At 41.8% G+C, this 21,865-nt stretch overlaps 1 protein-coding gene across 1 annotated transcript in view; it reads right to left on the bottom strand.

Moving 5' to 3' along the window:
• cdh13 (cadherin 13, H-cadherin (heart)) overlaps positions 1–21,865 on the bottom strand; it is a 182,452-nt gene that overhangs the window by 106,420 nt on the left and 54,167 nt on the right. Inside the window, exon 3 of the mRNA XM_058088199.2 lies at positions 1,586–1,797. Coding sequence (XP_057944182.2) covers positions 1,586–1,797 — 212 coding nt within the window. The remainder of the gene's footprint in view (positions 1–1,585; positions 1,798–21,865) is intronic.

The following is a 21,865-nucleotide window of genomic DNA, read 5'->3' as shown; positions in this document are numbered from 1 at the left end:
GCTGAACGGAACACAAAATGATTTCCAGTCACCGGTAACATTTTCTGATTGACCCGACGGAGGATGAGAAACACCGGTGCTTATTCATTATTTCTTGGCTACTGAATATATTTTCTCTGCACAAACAGAAATTGCAGAGTAAGACTGCTGAGAGGTTGATATTTGGAATAAATCATATTTGTATAAATATTTCAGAAGTCTGCGGGCGCCAAAGCCCTTTTGCCTTGGTCAGAACTCTTGTTCTTGTAGATGTTGGAGGGTTCCATTTGCTCTCAAGCACTATTACTTGACTCTGACGCTACCAATGTAAGACCACATTTTTTCTCCATCTATTTTATGTCAAATAGCAAGGCTAAAATGCACAACGTGGTCAAAAGTACTTGGAAATCAGATAAAAAAAAAACTCACAGGAAGTGGTAATGTGAGGACATATGGCGTTGGTCTTATCAGAAGACATCGTACATGATTTTTTTGTGTGTAAATCATATAAAGGTGACAATATGCTCAAAGGTTAAGATGACAACATATGTCACTTTCACGGGTTTTCACACTTTCCACCTTCAGTAAAGGTCACTCCGGCGTATTTCAAATTAATTGGCCTTTCAGACCAACAACTTTTAATATAAGTCCCTTCAACACTGACTTTGGGCTCAGCTTTCAAAATAAACATGCGCTTCACTATGTCATGTGACGTGCAATTACAATAAAATACACAGAAAGGCTGGAAGTGGAGGCTCCTACCGTCCTACCGTCCTTCCATAGAGAGGAAAAGTCTTTTTTAAAGACTTTGTTGTTGGGAGGAGGAAGTTGAATTTGTTCAGGACATGATTATGCTTTGCTAATCAGAAGTTGATCCGACTTTTACAACAAAGTATCATAACGTAACCCCTCCTCAAAAGGTAAGAACCCAAATGTGACAATCTGAGCATATTTCTAACCAAAGTGTTGATGTGACTTTTCCCGTAAAAGTAGAATTCATTCATTCATTTTCTACCGCTTTTTCCTCACGAGGGTCGCGGGGGTGCTGGAGCCTATCCCAGCTGTCTTCGGGCGAGAGGCGGGGTACACCCTGCTCATGCAAACTCCACACAGAGATGGCCGAGGGTGGAATTGAACCCTGGTCTCCTAGCTGTGAGGTCTGCGCGCTAACCACTAGACCGCCGTGCCGCCCCTAAAAGTAGAATTATTTACCTTTATTTAAAAAAAAAAAAACTATAGACGCGGACAAAAGGTGAAGCTATATAAATTGCTTTCAAACTGTAAGGCAAGGTGCATGGCCTAAAGTCCCATTCACACGCTTGTTGCCGTGACAACAAATGGAGCACCAGTATATTGGTCATGGATGTAGTGTATTGTTGGTGCTTTAAAAGGCTCGCCTCTTTTAAAATCATTTGTAAATCCATTTGTTTTGGTGATAAGTGAATTGAGAAGTGGCGAGGAACTGTTGAGGGGACTGCTTTCTTCATGAAACGTCCTCCATGAAGCTTATTTTACTTCTGAGCATCTCTTCTCCTGAGGTTACCACATGAAGTTCAATGCAGCTTCGGAAAAAGCCACCAAGCTCCCACGGCGTGACTTAACTCACCTTGAGATCATGCTGCGTCTCGCTCGCTCGTCCGGTGATGTCCACCTGCGCCACGTCATCTGCATGCACACCGAGGCCGTGGATGAACAGGACAGGTCTGCTGTATCTGACATCTCGCAGGGGAACCAAATTCAAATCTCCGTCGACGTGGAAGCCGGGAACGGACACCTCAAAGGCCACGTCCTCGTTACCCGCACAGTCATCAAATTCAACTGGAAATAAAAACACAAAGTGGGGAGAATGTCAGACCGCCATCAAGCAAGAATTTTTTCTATGATTTTCTATGAAGAAAAAAAAAAAAACACGAGAACATGCTCTGAAGATCTTGGTTTCAACAAAACGTCCAAAGAAGCTGGTTGAGCAATCCGTGGGTCAAACTATGGCTCTTATAAAACCTTTATAATAAGTACACATCATATTTTAGATCAGTAGTGTGGCCTCCACCTGGAGAACTTCATCCAGGAGGTTCTCAGGTTGCGTACGAGTTCCGTTTCTATACTGTAATGTCCATCAAGTCGAATGTCGATGTGGGTTCCTTCTTACACCAAAATTACCTTTGTCCCCTCACTCTGTTATGGTTATTTAACCGTATGTTTATTAATGATTCTACTGTTCCAAGGTTAAATATCAGTCAAACTACATATTTGATGGCTAAATCAACTCAAAAAATAAATACACATTACACAAAATACACATTTCAATTGTAAATGTAGTATTCTGCATTGGTCACTGTGTTAATAACTATTTGATGACCAAACTTGATTGCCAGAACAACAGGATTTCATTGCAGGTTTACATTATCTGACAACTGGTACTAGAATAATAATATTCGTAATAATAACTTTCACTTCCTGTCCTTCAGAACATCTGAAACGCATTCAGTGCATACATGAGAATGAGTTTTATTTATGTCTTAAATGTTTTTTTTTTTCTCTGATTACATCTACGATACACAGTAGAGTAGTACGCAGTAGTTATACACAGATCAAGGTGACTTTTTGGGTGCTATTTCATGTCCGTGTTGCTGTAATAGTTTCTTACAAAAGGACTTAGAAGATGATTTTATGGTATAAGTAGAAAAATATTCCATTCATAAATAAGGAATCCTACTTCGTGGAAATATACTTATCACTATAATTACTTATTCATCAACAAATGTCGCTATTAGAATTACACAAAACACACTTCCTGGCTCAATTTTATGGCAAACATCTACAAAAAAAAAAAAACTTCCATTGCAATTTTTGGGATAAAGAAAAGTCTGAATACCTGGGAAAACTGAAAAATTGCTGTCAATATATAAAAATATGCTTTGCATTCGAGTGAAGCACATTTCTATTAAATTGGTTGAAATCTTGTGCTTCAAGGTCACAAAAACACTCAAAACATTCATGAAATAAATACTTTTTAAAAAGTCGATTCACCATTGTTGAGAAAATAAGCATCAAACGTTAGAATCACACACACAAAATATGTAGAATACCTTAATATTTTGATACACATTTTTCCAAACTAGCACCTGTATGGCGTTGGACTTTGAACCCCCCCCCCAATATTGGAATCATTTGCTCGCAATAAGGCGGAATTTTCACATGAGAGCACGTCTCCACTGACGAAGAGACGAGGATGCTGCCAAGAATACTAAAAGACTTTTTTTGTCACTCCTACATACTAACGTCAATGTTGCGACATAAATCCCTGGTCTTCCTCCAGACTCACTCACCGACTGCGGTTCCCGGCGCGAGGGATCCCACAGGAAGTGAGCCTGTGTGGATGGAGACACGTACTGTTGATTAGGGAGGCAGGTGCTACAAAAGAAGAAATCACATGGTGCTGCACTTCCCCTAATGTGGGCCTCCACGTTATTGGACTGAGCAACCGGGACAGACCAGACCTCCAGTTCTAGGTTCATCATTGGGTTTTTCATTTTTGCCATTGTGGTATTATTTTGTGGCTGGGTCACAAACATGCCAAACAACCTGAACACCTTAAATGCTCAAGTTTGAACCTTTACAACCTTTACACAGCTCAACATTCGAGATTTCACAGTATTATAGGTATATATAGTATTATAGTATTATAGTATTATAGGACGTGGAAAAGCATGGAGGAGTGTAGCGTGCAGAAGGCTAGGCATGGTGTTATATTTGAAAATAAATTCTTATTTTGATGTAAAACAACCATTTTTTTTGGTTAGCACGCAGACCTCATGGCCATCTCTGTGTGGAGTTTGCATGTTCTCCCCGTGCATACGTGGGTTTTCTCCGGGTATTCCGGTTTCCTCCCACATTCCAAAAACATGCTAGGTTAATTAGGCACTCCAAATTGTCCATAGGTATGAATGTGAGTGTGAATGGTTGTTTGTCTATATGTGCCCTGTGATTGGCTGGCCACCAGCCTCTCGCCTGAAGACAGCTGGGATAGGCTCCAGCATCCCTGCCACCCCTCGTGATGATAAGCGATGTGAAATGAATGAATACAAGAGTTGTGTATTATTTGAGCAAAACATTCTTATGTCGCGGGGACGATGTTGACAATTCTGCTTCTCACAGTAATTGGTAGATAATGAGGAAGTGTTGTGTGTTGGTGTGTGGGGGGGGCGGAGGGGGCGGAGATGTTCTGTGCACAGTATCGCCTTCAAGCACTTATTGCAGGTGGCTGAGTCCGCATTCATTTAGAAGTGAAATGAAGCGCCAATATCTGTTTAGTTTTGGGCCCGGCTTCTCCCGTTTATGTTGCGGAGATTCCGTACTCATCCCCAGCTTGGAATGGGGCGTACATTTCACACGAGAGCGTGCCTCGCCTGACTGAGAGAGGAGGACGCCGCCAAGACGATGAACAGAAGTTTTTTTTTTGTCATTCCTGTTGCAACACGATTCACTCGTCCTCCCCCAGATTCACTCACGGGAAGGATCCCACAGGAAGTGAGCCTGCGTGGATGCGGACACGTGTTGTTGATGAGGGAGGCAGGTGCAAAAAAAAAAAAAAAAACCAAGAACTGACATGATGCAGTCTACCCCTTACATGGCACATTTCCAAGCGTCGACCTCCAAACATATGGTGGTTTATATAACTCCTTATTAGTATGTTTTCCACTTGCGCTTGGATGAATCATTTCTGCAGGAATCTTACCCCATATGGTTATGATTATTAATGCACCAGCATCTTGCTTATTTGCAGCCAAGCCTACATGCATCACTGATATGGTATATGTTCAAAGCAGAGCTAAACAGCAGCTTTATTAAGTTCTCCCATGAATGCCACTCTCATCAAGACAAGACAGATCCTACTGGGTTCATTTAGGATGGATGTTTTTTTCACCTCAGCACAAAAAGAGAAAGTAAACAAAACAAAACACTTGAAAGAAAAAGAAAAATCACTTTAATATGCGGACGGGCTTCAGCTCTACGTCCTGTTCAAATGAAAACGTGATTGGGCTTAACTGCACCGAGGATGGACCGTCTCCTCCTGTGGCCATCATAAGGATAACGGAAGTCATTAAAATGGCATGTACTGTATCTGGGATGTGGCCCCACTACAACATTTCACTTAATATCCATTTTCTTTTACCGTTGTTTTCACAAGGGTCAAAGGTGAGCTGTAAACTATCCCAGCTGACTTTGGGTGAGAGGTGGTCTACGTCGTCCCTGGACTGTGGATCATGAATGCATGGAAACGCTACTTCTGTGCAATACATCCTTTATAGTGTTTTATGTTTGTTTTGATTATTATTATTATTATTATTAATATTGTATGTGCACTGAAACTGTTTGTGCTCATTGTACTTTGTGCAATGACAATAAAAGTATTCTATTCATTCACTTTCACATGTACTGTATGAGCAATTTGCCCAGCCAGTTGCCTGGACTGAAACCTTTGCAGACAACAAAAGGGGCAAAACACCAGCAAAAACACCTCAAACTTTGGTATGTGACCAAAATAATAATTATAAAAAAATAATAAGAAATTAAATAATATCAGAAAGCAGGAAGTGAACAAATGTAACAGTTACTGATTCTTCCTACTCCTTTTTGGAACTGATTATGTGATGCATTCAATTGTAATCTGATGCACGTTCAAGTGAAATTAAACCATTACCATTACCAAATAAATAGTCACAGTCTATTGTTTATTTTGATTGGCTAGCAACCAGTCCAGGGCGTACCCCCCCCCCCCCTCGCCCGAAGATAGGCTCCAGCATGCCCTTATGACCCTTGTGAGGATAAGCGGTAGAGAAAATTGATTGTTTACTGCTATCACTGCTGCAACTGTCCAGGCCTTTCAGTGTGGGGGGGGGTGCATTGTTAGGATTTCAAACCCACTTGTTTTGTCCATCATCCAACCCCTCCCACCATTATGTTTTGTAAAAAACAATTACTTTAAACATCTCGTCCATTCACTTAGTTCCTTTATCACTAATAGAAGGTGCATTCACGGGCAGTCAGAAAATGAATACACGGAACATTATCAGCTACTTAACCTTTGGGACTGTTTGATCTCTTCACCTGCTTTAGTCAATCATTCGGACATTTTCTTTTTTCAAGCATCCGGAAGGACAGCGAAAGAAGATGGCGAGCGATGGTCACGCATGAACACAAACAAAAAGCAGGCAAGTAAAAATGACAGAACACGGGCTAAGAGCTACAAAGTCAACAAGCTTCTCTCTCGGGAAACAAAGCTCAGTCTCAATATTCCGCTCTTACTTCTGAGCCAACGCTTGAGAGATGTGTTCATTTCCCTCCTCGTTCCAAGCCTCAGATTTATTTCAATAACACAGACACTCTTTAGAGGCTGCAAATTGATGTGCCAAACAGTGTGAGTGGCATTTGAAAGGCAGCAAAAGCGCGTTTGATGGCATTCTAATGTTGTCAGGTTTTGGAGGGTGGGCAGGATTTCGGAGGAGACCATGGTGAGCTGGCGGCTTTGAAGTCAGACAATGGCAGAACACAACTTAGCCCACTTAACCACCAACACGACCACTTTGTCTGTTCAAAGTGCTAGCCCACAGTTGACGTATCAAAACATGGATTAGGGTCACCGAAATCCAACGCTGAAGGCAACTGAAGAATATGGTGGATGTGCGGTTCTACTTTTTACACAAGTTTTCCATTCAAGTTCACTTCAAGCCAAAACTTCCCGAGAAATTCGGTTATTGTAATGAATCCATTGGGAACGCTTCGTCTGAAACGGAATCATACAGAAACTGAAACCATCTGTCCCGTAGGAAACAACCAACCTTCTTAACATCGTACAATTACAGTGACAGGAAGGACCTGCGTACTTTGCTACGAATTATTTCTGGAATTCAATACCGTTTTTCAGCCGTGACCAATAATCAAAGAGTAGAGACTTGTGGGGTAACTGTAAAAGTTAGCAAATAACTACAGCATCAACCGGTGATGATGTCATGGAGGGCGGATGCCAACACAGGCAGACTCAAGACTATTTCCATCCATTTTCTATATCCTGATTCGGGGGTATGCTGGAGCCTATCCCAGCTGACACACTGCACTGGCCACCAGCCAATGACAGGGCACATATAGATTGTAAGCCAGATCTTCCGGATCACCTTGTGGTCAACATGCTAACCACTCAACCACCGTGCAACCCGGGAAAACATTGTTTTTTTGTGAAAAATAAAATTTACAGAGGCTACACGGTGGACAAGTGGTTTCCTCCCCCATTCCAAAAACATGCTAGGTTAATTAGCATCTCCAAATTGTCCATAGGTATGAATGTGAGTGTGAATGGTTGTTTGTCTATATGTGCCCAGTCATTCGGTGCGTGTTCTTAAACCTGATTGGACGTTAATCGATGCATTCAATGTTGCAGATTCAAAGGGAACCTTGCTGGAAATGACATCATAACAATCACGTTGGAGTTGGGCCACATTTTAATCAATCACTCCTGTCAAAGTCGAAACCGTTTTGCAAGTCTTTGATGATATTGGCGAATGGAGTCCAAAGCCATGAAAATCGTGAGTGTCGTGACTGGAGTCCACACCTCTGGAGGAAACCCACACAAGCCCAGGCAGGGCCAGTGGAACGGAGCCAGCTAGTGTGGCTGTGCGATAGTACGTTCCATAAACCCGACGCCCCGAAACAAAGCAAAAGTCGAAGAATAAATTGAAAGCCAAGGACTTTTTAGCTTGCTGGTTAGTGGCGCACCATTCAACTCATTTGGTAGGTGGACTCGCATTTGAGCCCGGAAGGTTTGAGCGTGGTTCTTAGATCCAGGTCTTTGAAGCGAACGATGGGAGTCGGTTCTTTGAAGTGAACGAGTCGCCGTTTTTTTTTTTTTTTTTCTGGTCTTTTTTCTGTTAAAGCCCAACTTGATTGGTGAAAATGTGCGGTGTCGTTTGTGTCCACGCTAAACGGAAGAGGAAGGGTGGGGATACACTCACAAGCGAGCCGGGAAGGTGAGGGAAATGGGCAGCAGGAAGACCAAAAACTTGGATGTTGCTTTTTCTTTTAGTTTGCACATTACAGTTTGTGTAATGTTTTGTTTTGCTGTAAATGGTTGGAAATGTTTTATTTTTAAATAATAATCAGATTTGAAGGTAAATCTATAATTGTAAAACTGTTTATTGTGTGGCTTTTGGCTTTCCTGAATGGCTTACTTGGATTTCTTATGGAAACAAAAAAATGGTTCACATACGTTTTGGTTTTGACCAAAAACGATTGATCAATTAATGACGCTAACCAAAGGTTCCCCTATGCAATAATTCATTCATCCAATCCCAGGGCACATATAGACAAACAACCATTCACACTCACATTCATACCTATGGACAATTTGGAGTGGCTAATTAACCGAGCAAGTTTTTGGAATGTGGGAGGAAACCGGAGTACCTGGAGAAAACCCACAAACATGCAAACTCCACACAGAGATGACCGATGGTAGGATTGAACCCAGGTCTCCTGGCTGTGAGGTCTGCGTGCTAACCACTAGAACACCATGCAGCCCCTAAACAATAATAATAATTGATATTACTTTCAAGGACCAAAACCCAACACCACCTTCTCCATCTTTATCCCCTTTTTTCCTGCATGATTTAATGAATGTTCCAGAGGCTCCAGATTCACAGCTGCATCACAATACCGCGGCGGCAGATATCAGCAAGTCCAGATGCCGCGGCGACATTGCTGGAATCAAGCCAAGCTAAATTACTGTGACTAATTTTCAAACAGTTTACACGTGCGATTGGTGTGTATGTTCTCTTTGGTAAATTAAATCAGTGCAATGTCCATCTATCGGAGAGAGGCAGTACATCCTTCGACTATAATGTAGCTGTTTAATCCATTGATTGTCGTTTGGGAACACAATCCTCGACAAAAACAAGATATTACACAACAAAAACAAACAATATATTAACAAGGTTTAGCAACATTTATCTGCCATCTTTTCCGTGTGCATTTTCCCTGACATGCTGCAGCACCTTTGTTTATTAATGTCCATGTTTATGTTTAGCAGCATGCCAAACAGACCGCCTTTCTCCACGCCGCTCATTAACAGCCACACTTGCAAACAAAAGGCAAGGCCCGGTGAATCAGACCCTCATTACCACAACCGGCGCTTTGTCTGCTAAGATATTGCTCTTCTGCTGTTTTCAGTCGAAAATACGCTTCGTTGGTTCATGCACAACAAATAATTCACTGAAGTTTCATTCAAATCTCCTACGGTAACTACAACACCTGCATATCTGATGAGGACTAAAACGATGAAATGAATACTTACTACCGACCTGCCACTGGATATCAGATTTCATGGCAAGTATATGAATAAAGTGTCCAATAAATACCAATAAAGGTTCTTCATTCTATCTTCCCTCCAGCAAGGAAAAGTACACCGACACCCGCACTGGCTGGTATCGGTTATGCTCACCCCAAAACTAAAACTCATCCAGGCCACATCCTACCGCTTCCCATCCCTGCAACGTAGCTTGAACCAGAACCAGAACCTTTGGGATGGGACACAAGAGTACTGACCGTTGGGTTAAAAGCCTTGACTGTCGACCCGGCGTTCAGTGCAGCTCTTAAGGCTGACGGAGTGAGTTCACCAACGTTTGTTATGCTAGCTTCATAGCACAGAAGCTGATGATGAAGTTATTTAGAAAAACACAATGGAATAAAAAACGGTCTATTCCCAAGTGTAAGTTCTGCAATTGTATGGAATGAAAGCGCCAGGGAAAAGGTTAAGGTACCAACTGTGGCGAGTTTATTATTGGGGGTAAAGACAGATACTCGGTGTCATGGATGGCAAGATGGCAGATATTGCTGGGAATTTGTCTGGAAAAAGCATCGGTTTTCATGGAACGAATGGATTCCTGCGAGTTTCTCACAGTATTCCCTAAAGCTGGTGATGTAAATGTTCCTCGGTTTTCGGTTTCTCACTGCACTTACGTCCAACTACACTTGTCTTATCAATGTTGTATATGCTCCATTCTGAAATATGTAATCACACTTGGCTAGCGCTTGTACACGCCTGTGGTACACTAAATGACTTCTAAGTTTGATGTCAAGAGCATAAAATATGTCCCTGACCCAGTCACGCTTCCAGACTTTAAAGCCCCAAGAAGTCCGTGAGGACTCGGTGCTGTCGTACTGTGAAGTGCTGGAAGGTTTCTGTGTGGAACTTCAGAGTCTTTTATGCGTCCCTCATTATGCTCATGCTTTCCAAGTCTGCTGCCGCTGCCGCTTGAGGGAATTAACATCACTTCAGAGTATTGCAACATTGGAGACATCGTGACAAAGTCGCTAAAGCGATCAATAAGACATGCGTGTCCCTATGTGACACTACGCACACATTCATTTGGGGCTTGGAACCACAGGACCGTAGATGTGCAGTAGATGTACCTAATGGACGTTTATGTAGCGTCAAGTGTGATGATCACTGCTATGGATACTTACTAATCAGGGAAACTGCTTTTGTCCTTTAGCTTAACAGTTACAACATTTTTTTTTAATTGGCACTAAATATTTCCCTTAATCAACTGAAAACACATGAGACAGCAAATTGGAAGGGAGAGAAAATTCCAACAGCTAAAATGACAGAAATTAATTAAAAAACCTTTTGTGTTTTCCGGTATTGGAGTATGAAATAACGGCTTCTCTCACATCAATTGGTAAATTCCTCGAGGATAAATGGGCATTGAGAGGACACTAAAGGACTTCAAATAGACACAAAGTGTCTTGTTTTGGCATCTCATCTGCAGCCAACGTTGGCTAAATACATTTTTGGCATGGCCGTATTTTTGGCAGGCGGCAACATGGCTAGCAAAAATGACATTAAAATGATCATTAATGGTTTAAACAAACATAATTTACCCATAAGGGAAGCAAAAATACCAGTCTAAACGCAACACCCATGTATCCATCTTCATCCAATTATCAGAGGTCAGGTCATCTTGGGCCGCCTCATATGAGAGGCCTGCTGACTGGCAACGTCGTCCAGGTCCTCCCAGAAGATTGGGACTTATTCCCCCGCCATGGTCTCTCCAACGTGCCCTGGGTCTTCCCTGAGGTCTCCTACCGCTCTGACCTGCCCTGAATACCTCAACATGTCCAAGCCACCTCATCTGGCTCCTCTCCCAGAGCAGCAATTCCTCTATTCCCAGTTTCCCCCGGATGACAAACCTCCTCACCATCTCTCAGGGCGAGCCGCCCTATGGAGGAAACCCATTTGAACCACTTGTACCAGTCCAGTGATCTTGTCCTTTTGGTCCCTAGCCAAAACTCATAACCATATGTGAAGGTAGGAGCAAAGATTGACCAGGAAGTTGTAGAACTTTGCCTATTGGCTCAGCTCCGTCTTCACCACATCACTGCCACCTCCATACCATCCGTCCATCCTTCTCTCACTTGTGAACGAGGCAGCGAGGAACTTAAATTCCTCCACCTGAGGCTGACATGACCCAGAATTCCCTTCACCATCAGCTGTGTGAGCAAAGGATCAGATGAAGCCAGCAAGACCACATCAGACCAGATCTCAACACCCTGGCTGTGCCCAGGATTCTGGCTTCACCCCCGCTACGTATATGCAGCCTATCCTCCTTTGTATCTCCACGGGGATCTATGACTGCTGGGCGTAACGAAGGGGTGCTCAAAGCTAATAAAGGTTAGGAACATCTGTATGGCATAATTACCAATGCTGCCAACCCAAAGTTGTCAATCAAACACGTCGCCGTCCACACTCTCTCTCCGACACACACACACACACACGCAAACACACACCTACACACAAATCCAATAGCAAACACGGTTTAGCGGACAAAGCGATACGAGGCATCGAGCAAAGCATTCAGGAGTTCCGGCACATCGATCGGCTCTCAGGAAGGCAGGACCATCCAGGTTGAAGACCCCCAAGGCTACTCAGCACTTTTTGGCCACTTGGGGACCCCTGCTGGGCTGCGAGCCAACAGTCAAAGGTGGCAAGAGTAGTCTCCATCATTTGGGAAATGTTGGAGTCAAACTGCTTATGCCAAATATATAATCAATTCCTAGGTTTCACTTTCTCCTGAGCCTCGGAGGAATACGTACGCGTACGCAGGCGTTGCTTCTTTCTGTTGTTATTTTGAAATATCACTGGTGTTTATACGTTAGAAGATAACGAGCAAACAATTGCTCAGGCGCTTATTGCAAAGCACAAACTAAAAGCATTCTGACAAAGAAAAAGATAATTATGAAAACAGCAATTTAACATATTTGAGAGCGGAATACATTATTGATTTAAAAAAAAAAAAAAAAAAAGAAACATTCTCTTAAAAATAACAAACAACTCTGAGTTCCCAAAGTGGAAAATATGTGTGGAAAGGAGTAGAAAAGGAGGAAAAAACCTTCCGAGATCTTCCGCTTATCCAAGGTCAGGTCATGGGGGCAGCATTCCAAGACAGGAAGCCAGTTAGAGACATGGTATCTCCAAAGTGTTCTCCTACCCTGAACACCTCCGCTTGGGGGGGGCGTTCTGACCAGATGCCCGAGCCACCTCAATTAGCTTCTCATAAACTTGTGTCTCACCGTATCTCTAAGGGGGAGCTCAGCCACCCCACCCTACCTGCAACCGGGTCCTTTGGTCACAACCTAAAGCCATCGTGAGCATCACTGAAGGTAGGAAAACAAATGGAATAAAGTCAATTTAAATTTAAATTTACTGCATAGCTTACATTTCCACGTTACTTTGTGGAATGATGCTTCTTGGGACATCTTGGGATTTCTGGTATTTTCCATCTTTTTGAATTTCTGACTACACTTCACTATCTCACAACCTTGGAAGATGTCTACTGTGTGCCTTTTTAGTTATGACTGCAAAATCAACAGGACCAGTCATTATTAAATCGTAATATTTATTCAGCGGGAATAAAAAAACAAGATGCTAACAAGCAGCTTTATAAAACCAAGCTGCCAGCGAAACCATTTGTGTTTTGAGCATGAAGGAACCGGCGTCCTAAAATAGCACTAAACAGTCCCGTATGTCTCATCACTAAAACACAATTCAGGCTGGTGATGAGAATAATACTTTTTGTACTGCGTGGAAGTATGACAGGCAGGGAACGGAGAGCCGGTTAGAAAATAATGAGGTGTGGGTGACAATGACGACTAACCATGTCTTTACGTTACAAAAAAGAAGAAGTCGGGTTATTGCCGAAGAAATAGCGGTACATGAAACAAGCTGGAAAGGAGTTTTAAAGAAAAAACTGCCTCTGTTAAACATTTATTGTCGCTAACAACTATTTTTTTCATGTAAGTATCGATACTGTATAATGTCCTGTAGACAGTACAACATATTAGAAAACTGTTGTGTATTAAAAATTTTAAAAAATGTGTAAATAGAATAAAAAATGCATACACACTTTATATTATTGTCTTCAATGTTTGTTATTTTTAAAAATATATTATTTACCAACCTACAACCTACAATTAGCCCTTAAACCGGGGGTGAGCAAACTTTTTGACCACATTGGGTAAAAAACATTTTGCAGGAGGGCTAGGCTATATTCGAAATATATGTAATTTAATAAAAAATTATAATAAAAAAACCACCTACAGTATAATAAGTAACAGTAGCTGTAAAAGTGCCATACAATATGTGCTTGTGACCGTTTTTTTTTAGAAGTACTTTAAACTTTGCATTACTGCATGCTAACAAGGTTAAAGAGACAGACCGCCGAGAGTCAACACTCTCGAAAAGTTTGATTGTTGAAGTACATAAAAACAGAAAAAAGCACCAAATGGTGTGCATTCATAAATAATTTAGTTTACTACATTGCAAAATAAATGCTGCTCATTTATACAGTTGAAAGGCAGCATTTCAAGAAACGCTCCAAACCTTTAACAGACAGACCTTTTTCTCTGTTTGCCTTAGACTGTACAAAGACTGTAAAGAATATATATTTTCCAAACGTACATATCCCATTCAAATGGATCAGATTAAGAATCAAGATGTGGTAAAAACATGTGGTAAAAATAATGCAATATTAATCACGGCAGTTCATATCTGCTTGCCAAGATGTGCTTGCTAAATTCTCTCAAAGCTGCAATTATGAATGGCATGTTACTAATTGATAAACAGCCTGTGTTGAATTAAACATGTGGAGTTTATTCCAGGAGTGCTGTTTGTTGGAATTACTGCATGTACTGCAATTTGCATGAGAAATGTCGTTTTTTATTTCCCGTGGTCGGGAACGTATGCACAGCTACGTATAATTTTAGAGGAAGGAAGTATGGTCGGGAAGTACGGTCGTCAGAAGACAGACAGGCGGAAAACATGCATGTAATGATTGCCAATTGTCCTGCGATTGCAGATGGGCTTTTTGGCACTCACAGGATGTTCTCCTGTTGGCTGCCTCATCGACGGCGAGCAGCAGGTGGGCTGATAGAATAATAATGTATGCCGCAATGCCGCTCCGCGTGATCAAGGATCGGACTACAAGCAAATATAGTCCCTTTGATTTTGAGCACAGTTGACCGATTCAATGGGACCTGTTATGCTTTGTCCACTTTTCTGATCCGTAAATACCAAAGCGTCAGATAATGAGGTTGGAAAATAATAATAATAATAATAATAATAATAATGAGGTTGCTCTGCGCACTCGGAGATTTTTCTAACACTGAATTCCACAGACTTATCCGGAAGTCCTCGGGAGTAATTAATAGTCTGACCGATCACAGTGAAGTGAGCATACCTAGAGGAGGACTGGAGTAAATTAAACTCACCTTTTTACAGAAACAGGGTGCAGAATCTAGAGGATCTAGAAAGCTTTCTACGAGGGTTATTGTGTGTAGCTGCTCTATGCGAGTCCACAACTCAATACAAAGCCCAGAAAATGAGCATAACATAACTTTTGAGCTTTAATGGTCAGAATGACACAACTTTTTAGAAGTCATGTAAAGTCAAAGCGAAAATGTCGCTCATATGAGCTGTGGAAATCCTTCAAAAAGGGATTTCGAGTAACATTATTACCAAAATAGATCATAAAAGGTGGCTGCTGAACGTTTGTAATGACCAACAACCAGCAAAAGGTCTACTAAAACCCAATTTAAAATATTGATAGGACTTGAAAATTCTTATGAAAATGACAAATGCAGAAACAATTGTCTCAGAAAACTACAGATTGGTGATTTCCTCGTACCACTTCATCTAAATGCTCCAATTGTAGGATTATGCAATTATTCTGTTGCAGGAAAACAAAAAGGGTAAAGTCATAAATTGTCGTTTCCAGAATTTGCATTGGTCATTGAGAACAAAAACATTGCAGAGAAACAATGGCGGACACGTATCTTCTATATCCGTTACTGTACGTCTTGGCATGGAAGAAAAACTTTTCTTGAAGTTTTAGCTAACTTTTCAATCTCCGCAACTCAGCATGAACTCCCACACAATTGGAAGAAATCATATGAACGGCATGCGCCGTTATTTGCTTTAATCTGTGCGACATTGCACACAGACACCGAGCGTCCATGTTGGCATCGCCATTGTTTGACCACCAACTGATCATCTTACCCAGATGGAGATTGCATCTACTACGTCAGGTGGTTTCAAACCAGCGATATAGAACCCATTAAATGTTGGTGTCAATATCTGTCCATCCATTTTCAGTATGGTGTATGCTTAACAGAACATATTATCAAATGTATGATGACAGGTTATTTGCCATTTAGAGTGATGTCATACTAAAATGATGAAGTACCATCTGCCTATTTTGCTATACCGGATTCTGACTATTCATACTTGGGGAGATAGTGTTTGGCCTTGGTGGAGGTCAGTTTATTTTATTACCATTTAACAACACCGCTTTCCAAAACTTTGTTATATACAGCACTATGAACAACAGTAAAATGGAAGTGTTCACTTATTTATGCTTTATGTGTTATTATATGTAATGGCAGAAGCCTTGTTTCTATCTGCCTAAGTTGAAGATATTAATGTAAAAAGACATTTTATTTTCTTCTGCTTTGCTTTGACATGAAAACATTCTATTTGACCCGCAGTTGATGTTTTGCGCCTTCCATTATTTCAAATTTGCAAGATAAATAAGGCGGAATGCTTGTGCTCCGTGGTTCATATTCGCTAACTTATCTTATGTTAAAACACCTGTGCACTCGCATACACTTGCCTACCCGTACAAAGTAATGGCCTTTCTTGTAATTACAGCCATTTGTCAAAAGCGCACCTTGATTTATTGTCAAATTAAAAATACAGCGGAAAAAGAGGCTGCGAGTCCCCGTTACTGCGGCGACAGAAGGTGATTAATGCTTCACTATTACGGGCCTGAGAGTGGCATGATCCGGATATGCACCCTGGTGGGCACAGAGGGGTGCGTGAGAACATCAATCCATGCAACCGGTCCTTGGATGATGGAGGAGGTGGGTGCTTGGGGTGCCACAGGGCAGGTGATTGCTAATTTTAGTAAGTGGAGCGACAATGTTTGGTAAAACTAGTCTCCATCCTTCTGTTCCTTATTTTTTTTTTTAAATGGTGTTAACTAGTAGAAATGGGAATAATCAGTTCATTGATTGACAATAAAAAAACGCCCCATCCGATGATACCCCTTAGCCATACGTATTACAGGTGCTCCTCAGTTTACAGCGTTATGAAGATGCTCCCATGAATTAATAATTAAAAATAAATCATTTGTGTCTGTAAACATGGCGCTCGCTCTGCAACAGTTTACAGTTTTCCCTGGAGGACCAAGTACAAGAATACAGTGCGTGCAAAGAAAAGAAAAGTGACATCATAAAAGTCATTTGGTCCCAACCGTTCAACTGTCATGACCACCATGAACTCATCCAGGACCAAAGATATAGTTTAATAATCCCCAATAATCCACAATAGTCCCATCAACATATTTGTGAGAGACTCCCATTCGTGTTATTTTGGTAGTTTCAAAGAATCCAAGGCAACAAACCAAGCCTGGACAATAGAACCTGACCATATTATTGCCCCGCGGGATGCAAAATAATACTTGTCCTAATTCCCTCCCCTTATCATTTGTAAATGCTGCATGCCCTCCTTCTGCTCCACTATAATGCATAATAATAACACTAATACATCATTTCACAATCTTGGTCTTGACGGCCCTAGCTAAATTCCTGCACTGTGGCAGTATTATATTTATTAATTATCATTGTTTCTGAGAGCTTACCAAGCTGGTGAGGTTTTTTTTTTTTTTTTTTTTTGCAGTGAGGCAAGAAAAGTACCAGCTTGCAAGACTAAGCTGAACTACAACACAGTTAGTTGCAAGATCAACACAACTGCCATGCTTGTCTGCAATCATGGTGGACTGCACAGAAAAAAAAAACTAAATAAAAAAGGTTTGCACTTTATTTTTATTATTACTTTTCATAAACGTGTCAGTAACTTGTTTTTTCTCCCACATTCCAAAAACATGCCTGTTAATGGTGACTCTAAATTGTCCATAGGTATGAATATGAGTGTGAATTGTTATTTTTATCTTACAGTAACTATTCAGACATGCACTTTGGAAAAACACGAGAAATGTAGCATTGAATTGTATGCAAATAGGGATGGTCAACATAGCCAAAAACGCAAATAGGGATGGTCAACATGGCCAAAAACGCAAATAGGGATGGTCAACATGGCCAAAAACCCAAATAGGGATGGTCAACATGGCCAAAAACCCAAATAGGGATGGTCAACATGGCCAAAAACCCAAATAGGGATGGTCAACATGGCCAAAAACCCAAATAGGGATGGTCAACATGGCCAAAAACCCAAATAGGGATGGTCAACATGGCCAAAAACCCAAATAGGGATGGTCAACATGGCCAAAAACCCAAATAGGGATGGTCAACATGGCCCAAAACCCAAATAGAGATGGTCAACATGGCCCAAAACCCAAATAGAGATGGTCAACATGGCCAAAAACCCAAATAGGGATGGCCAACATGGCCAAAAACCCAAATAGGGATGGCCAACATGGCCAAAAACCCAAATAGGGATGGTCAACATGGCCAAAAACCCAAATAGGGATGGTCAACATGGCCAAAAACCCAAATAGGGATGGTCAACATGGCCAAAAACCCAAATAGGGATGGTCAACATAGCCAAAAACCCAAATAGGGATGGTCAACATGGCCAAAAACCCAAATAGGGATGGTCAACATAGCCCAAAACCCAAATAGGGATGGTCAACATGGCCCGAAACCCAAATAGGGATGGTCAACATGGCCCGAAACCCAAATAGGGATGGTCAACATGGCCCGAAACCCAAATAGGGATGGTCAACATGGCCAAAAACCCAAATAGGGATGGTCAACATGGCCAAAAACCCAAATAGGGATGGTCAACATGGCCAAAAACCCAAATAGGGATGGTCAACATGGCCAAAAACCCAAATAGGGATGGTCAACATGGCCAAAAACCCAAATAGGGATGGTCAACATGGCCAAAAACCCAAATAGGGATGGTCAACATGGCCAAAAACCCAAATAGGGATGGTCAACATGGCCAAAAACGCAAATAGGGATGGTCAACATGGCCAAAAACGCAAATAGGGATGGTCAACATGGCCAAAAACGCAAATAGGGATGGTCAACATGACCAAAAACGCAAATAGGGATGGTCAACATGGCCAAAAACCCAAATAGGGATGGTCAACATGGCCAAAAACCCAAATAGGGATGGTCAACATGGCCAAAAACCCAAATAGGGATGGCCAACATGGCCAGAAACCCAAATAGGGATGGCCAACATGGCCAGAAACCCAATAGGGATGGTCAACATGGCCAGAAACCCAATAGGGATGGTCAACATGGCCAAAAACCCAATAGGGATGGTCAACATGGCCAAAAACCCAAATAGGGATGGTCAACATGGCCAAAAACCCAAATAGGGATGGTCAACATGGCCAAAAACCCAAATAGGGATGGTCAACATGGCCAAAAACCCAAATAGGGATGGTCAACATGGCCAAAAACCCAAATAGGGATGGTCAACATGGCCAAAAACCCAAATAGGGATGGTCAACATGGCCAAAAACCCAAATAGGGATGGTCAACATGGCCCAAAAACCCAATAGGGATGGTCAACATGGCCCAAAACCCAATAGGGATGGTCAACATGGCCCAAAACCCAAATAGGGATGGTCAACATGGCCCAAAACCCAAATAGGGATGGTCAACATGGCCCAAAACCCAAATAGGGATGGTCAACATGGCCAAAAACGCAAATAGGGATGGTCAACATGGCCAAAAACGCAAATAGGGATGGTCAACATGGCCCGAAACCCAAATAGGGATGGTCAACATGGCCAAAAACGCAAATAGGGATGGTCAACATGGCCAAAAACCCAAATAGGGATGGTCAACATGGCCCAAAAACCCAAATAGGGATGGTCAACATGGCCCAAAAACCCAATAGGGATGGTCAACATGGCCCAAAAACCCAAATAGGGATGGTCAACATGGCCCAAAAACCCAAATAGGGATGGTCAACATGGCCAAAAACCCAAATAGGGATGGTCAACATGGCCCAAAAACCCAAATAGGGATGGTCAACATGGCCCAAAAACCCAAATAGGGATGGTCAACATGGCCCAAAAACCCAAATAGGGATGGTCAACATGGCCCAAAAACCCAAATAGGGATGGTCAACATGGCCCAGAAACCCAAATTGGGATGGTCAACATGGCCAGAAACCCAAATTGGGATGGTCAACATGGCCAGAAACCCAAATTGGGATGGTCAACATGGCCAGAAACCCAAATTGGGATGGTCAACATGGCCAGAAACCCAAATTGGGATGGTCAACATGGCCAAAAACCCAAATTGGGATGGTCAACATGGCCAAAAACCCAAATTGGGATGGTCAACATGGCCAAAAACCCAAATTGGGATGGTCAACATGGCCAGAAACCCAAATTGGGATTGTCAACAAGGCCAGAAACCCAAACAGGGATGGTCAACAAGGCCAGAAACCCAAACAGGGATGGTCAACATGGCCAAAAACCCAAACAGGGATGGTCAACATGGCCAAAAACCCAAATAGGGATGGTCAACATGGCCAAAAACCCAAATAGGGATGGTCAACATGGCCAAAAACCCAAATAGGGATGGTCAACATGGCCAAAAATCCAATAGGGATGGTCAACATGGCCAAAAATCCAAATAGGGATGGTCAACATGGCCAAAAACCCAAATAAGGATGGTCAACATGGCCAAAAACCCAAATAGGGATGGTCAACATGGCCCAAAAACCCAAATAGGGATGGTCAACATGGCCCAAAAACCCAAATAGGGATGGTCAACATGGCCAAAAACCCAAATAGGGATGGTCAACATGGCCAGAAACCCAAATAGGGATGGTCAACATGACCAAAAACCCAAATAGGGATGGTCAACATGGCCAAAAACCCATGCTGTGATATACATGGCAGATTCTTGCGAAAATATGAACTATACTCATCAAAAAACTGTTGAAAAATTGCAAGAATTGACGTTTTGGCCTGTGGCGCTTGAACATAGAAAAAGCAGAATTGGGAGTGAGATAAAAGTAAGACATTTAGTGTGAACAAGCGTGGAAGTGGAATAGGCTGTTCATCAGCTGATCAAAAGCTCAAGACCGCAACCTTTAGAAGCCAAAATCCTCACAAAAATTAATATGCATTCAATGTCATTTTTGAACAGCTATTCACACTGTCATGATCGCTTGATGATAAAGGCAAAAAAAAAAAAAAAAAAACTCTTTGAACGCTGTCGGATTGTTGAGCTGCATCAGCAAAGGTTGGCGCCAGTAAGAAAGTCATTTGAAAAGATCCTGAGGGTTATGGAACAAAACGTCAAAAAAAAAAAAAAAAAAAAAAAGGCACCGATACCGGAGCCGGAGGATCCGAAGGTTGTTACTGGTGTTTGGGGAAAAAAGTCCTGATCTCCTTCAAATCCAAAAAATTGCCATTTTGAATCTGCATGAGGGCACCAAACAAGATACAGTGATGTAGAAGAAAGGTTTATTCTCTGATGAGACCAAATGTAACCTGACTGCTTCCAACGTTACCGCTATGACAAGGTGATCCCACCTGAGATTTTTCCCCCCAGCACAGAGAAGGGGTCTCCGTTATGAAGGGGCTATAAATTACAGCTGATTAATTGGAGATGTTGCAGGGAGCATCCTTCATGACGGAAGGTCCTTGTCTGCCTGACAAAGGAAGAACCTCACTCTTTTGGACCATCCTGTGTGTCCCCAGATCTAAATCCAATTGAGATCATTTGAGGACCCTTCCATGAAGCCTTCATCACCTGGAACAACATTCCCAATAGCTGATCCCCAGGCTTTTTCACTTAAGTGGTTCAATGCAGTAAATCGCTTATGCAAAAATGCGTTTGTGTCAAAACATATTTACGATCCAGCAGTGCAAAAATGAAAATTATTGCAATTTTTCCAACTTGCCTTAATATTTGGATGAGTAAAAATTGCTATACGGCCATGACTGTATGAAACCATGGGATTTAATACCAGTGCCACCCTGTGGTGTATATGTATGTCAGAAAAATAATAACATGTTTTGACAAATTTTTGCCGGTTTGCGTGCAGCGGTTCAGGAGTAGACGTGTTAGATAACACAAACAAACAGTCATGGCTGTATTTTTTGGCATATACAGTAAATAATAAAAGAACATTTGTAAACAGGTTATATTGGCCTGAAGGAAAGCATGTCAATCAACTAACGTAGATATATGTTTATTATTGTCGGTAATGCTTGCAGCGGCGTCAAACAGTTGTCGGAAACCAGTGAAAGTTATGTAATGCTCAAAGTTACTACCAGAA

The sequence above is a fragment of the Doryrhamphus excisus genome, linkage group LG6 (assembly GCF_037039965.1).
Source record: "Doryrhamphus excisus strain RoL-2023G ecotype Guam linkage group LG6, RoL_Dexc_Guam_v1.1, whole genome shotgun sequence".
Taxonomy (NCBI): domain Eukaryota; kingdom Metazoa; phylum Chordata; class Actinopteri; order Syngnathiformes; family Syngnathidae; genus Doryrhamphus; species Doryrhamphus excisus.
The sequence above is the reverse complement of the archived record's forward strand: the minus strand, read 5'-3'. Positions and strand labels throughout refer to the sequence as shown.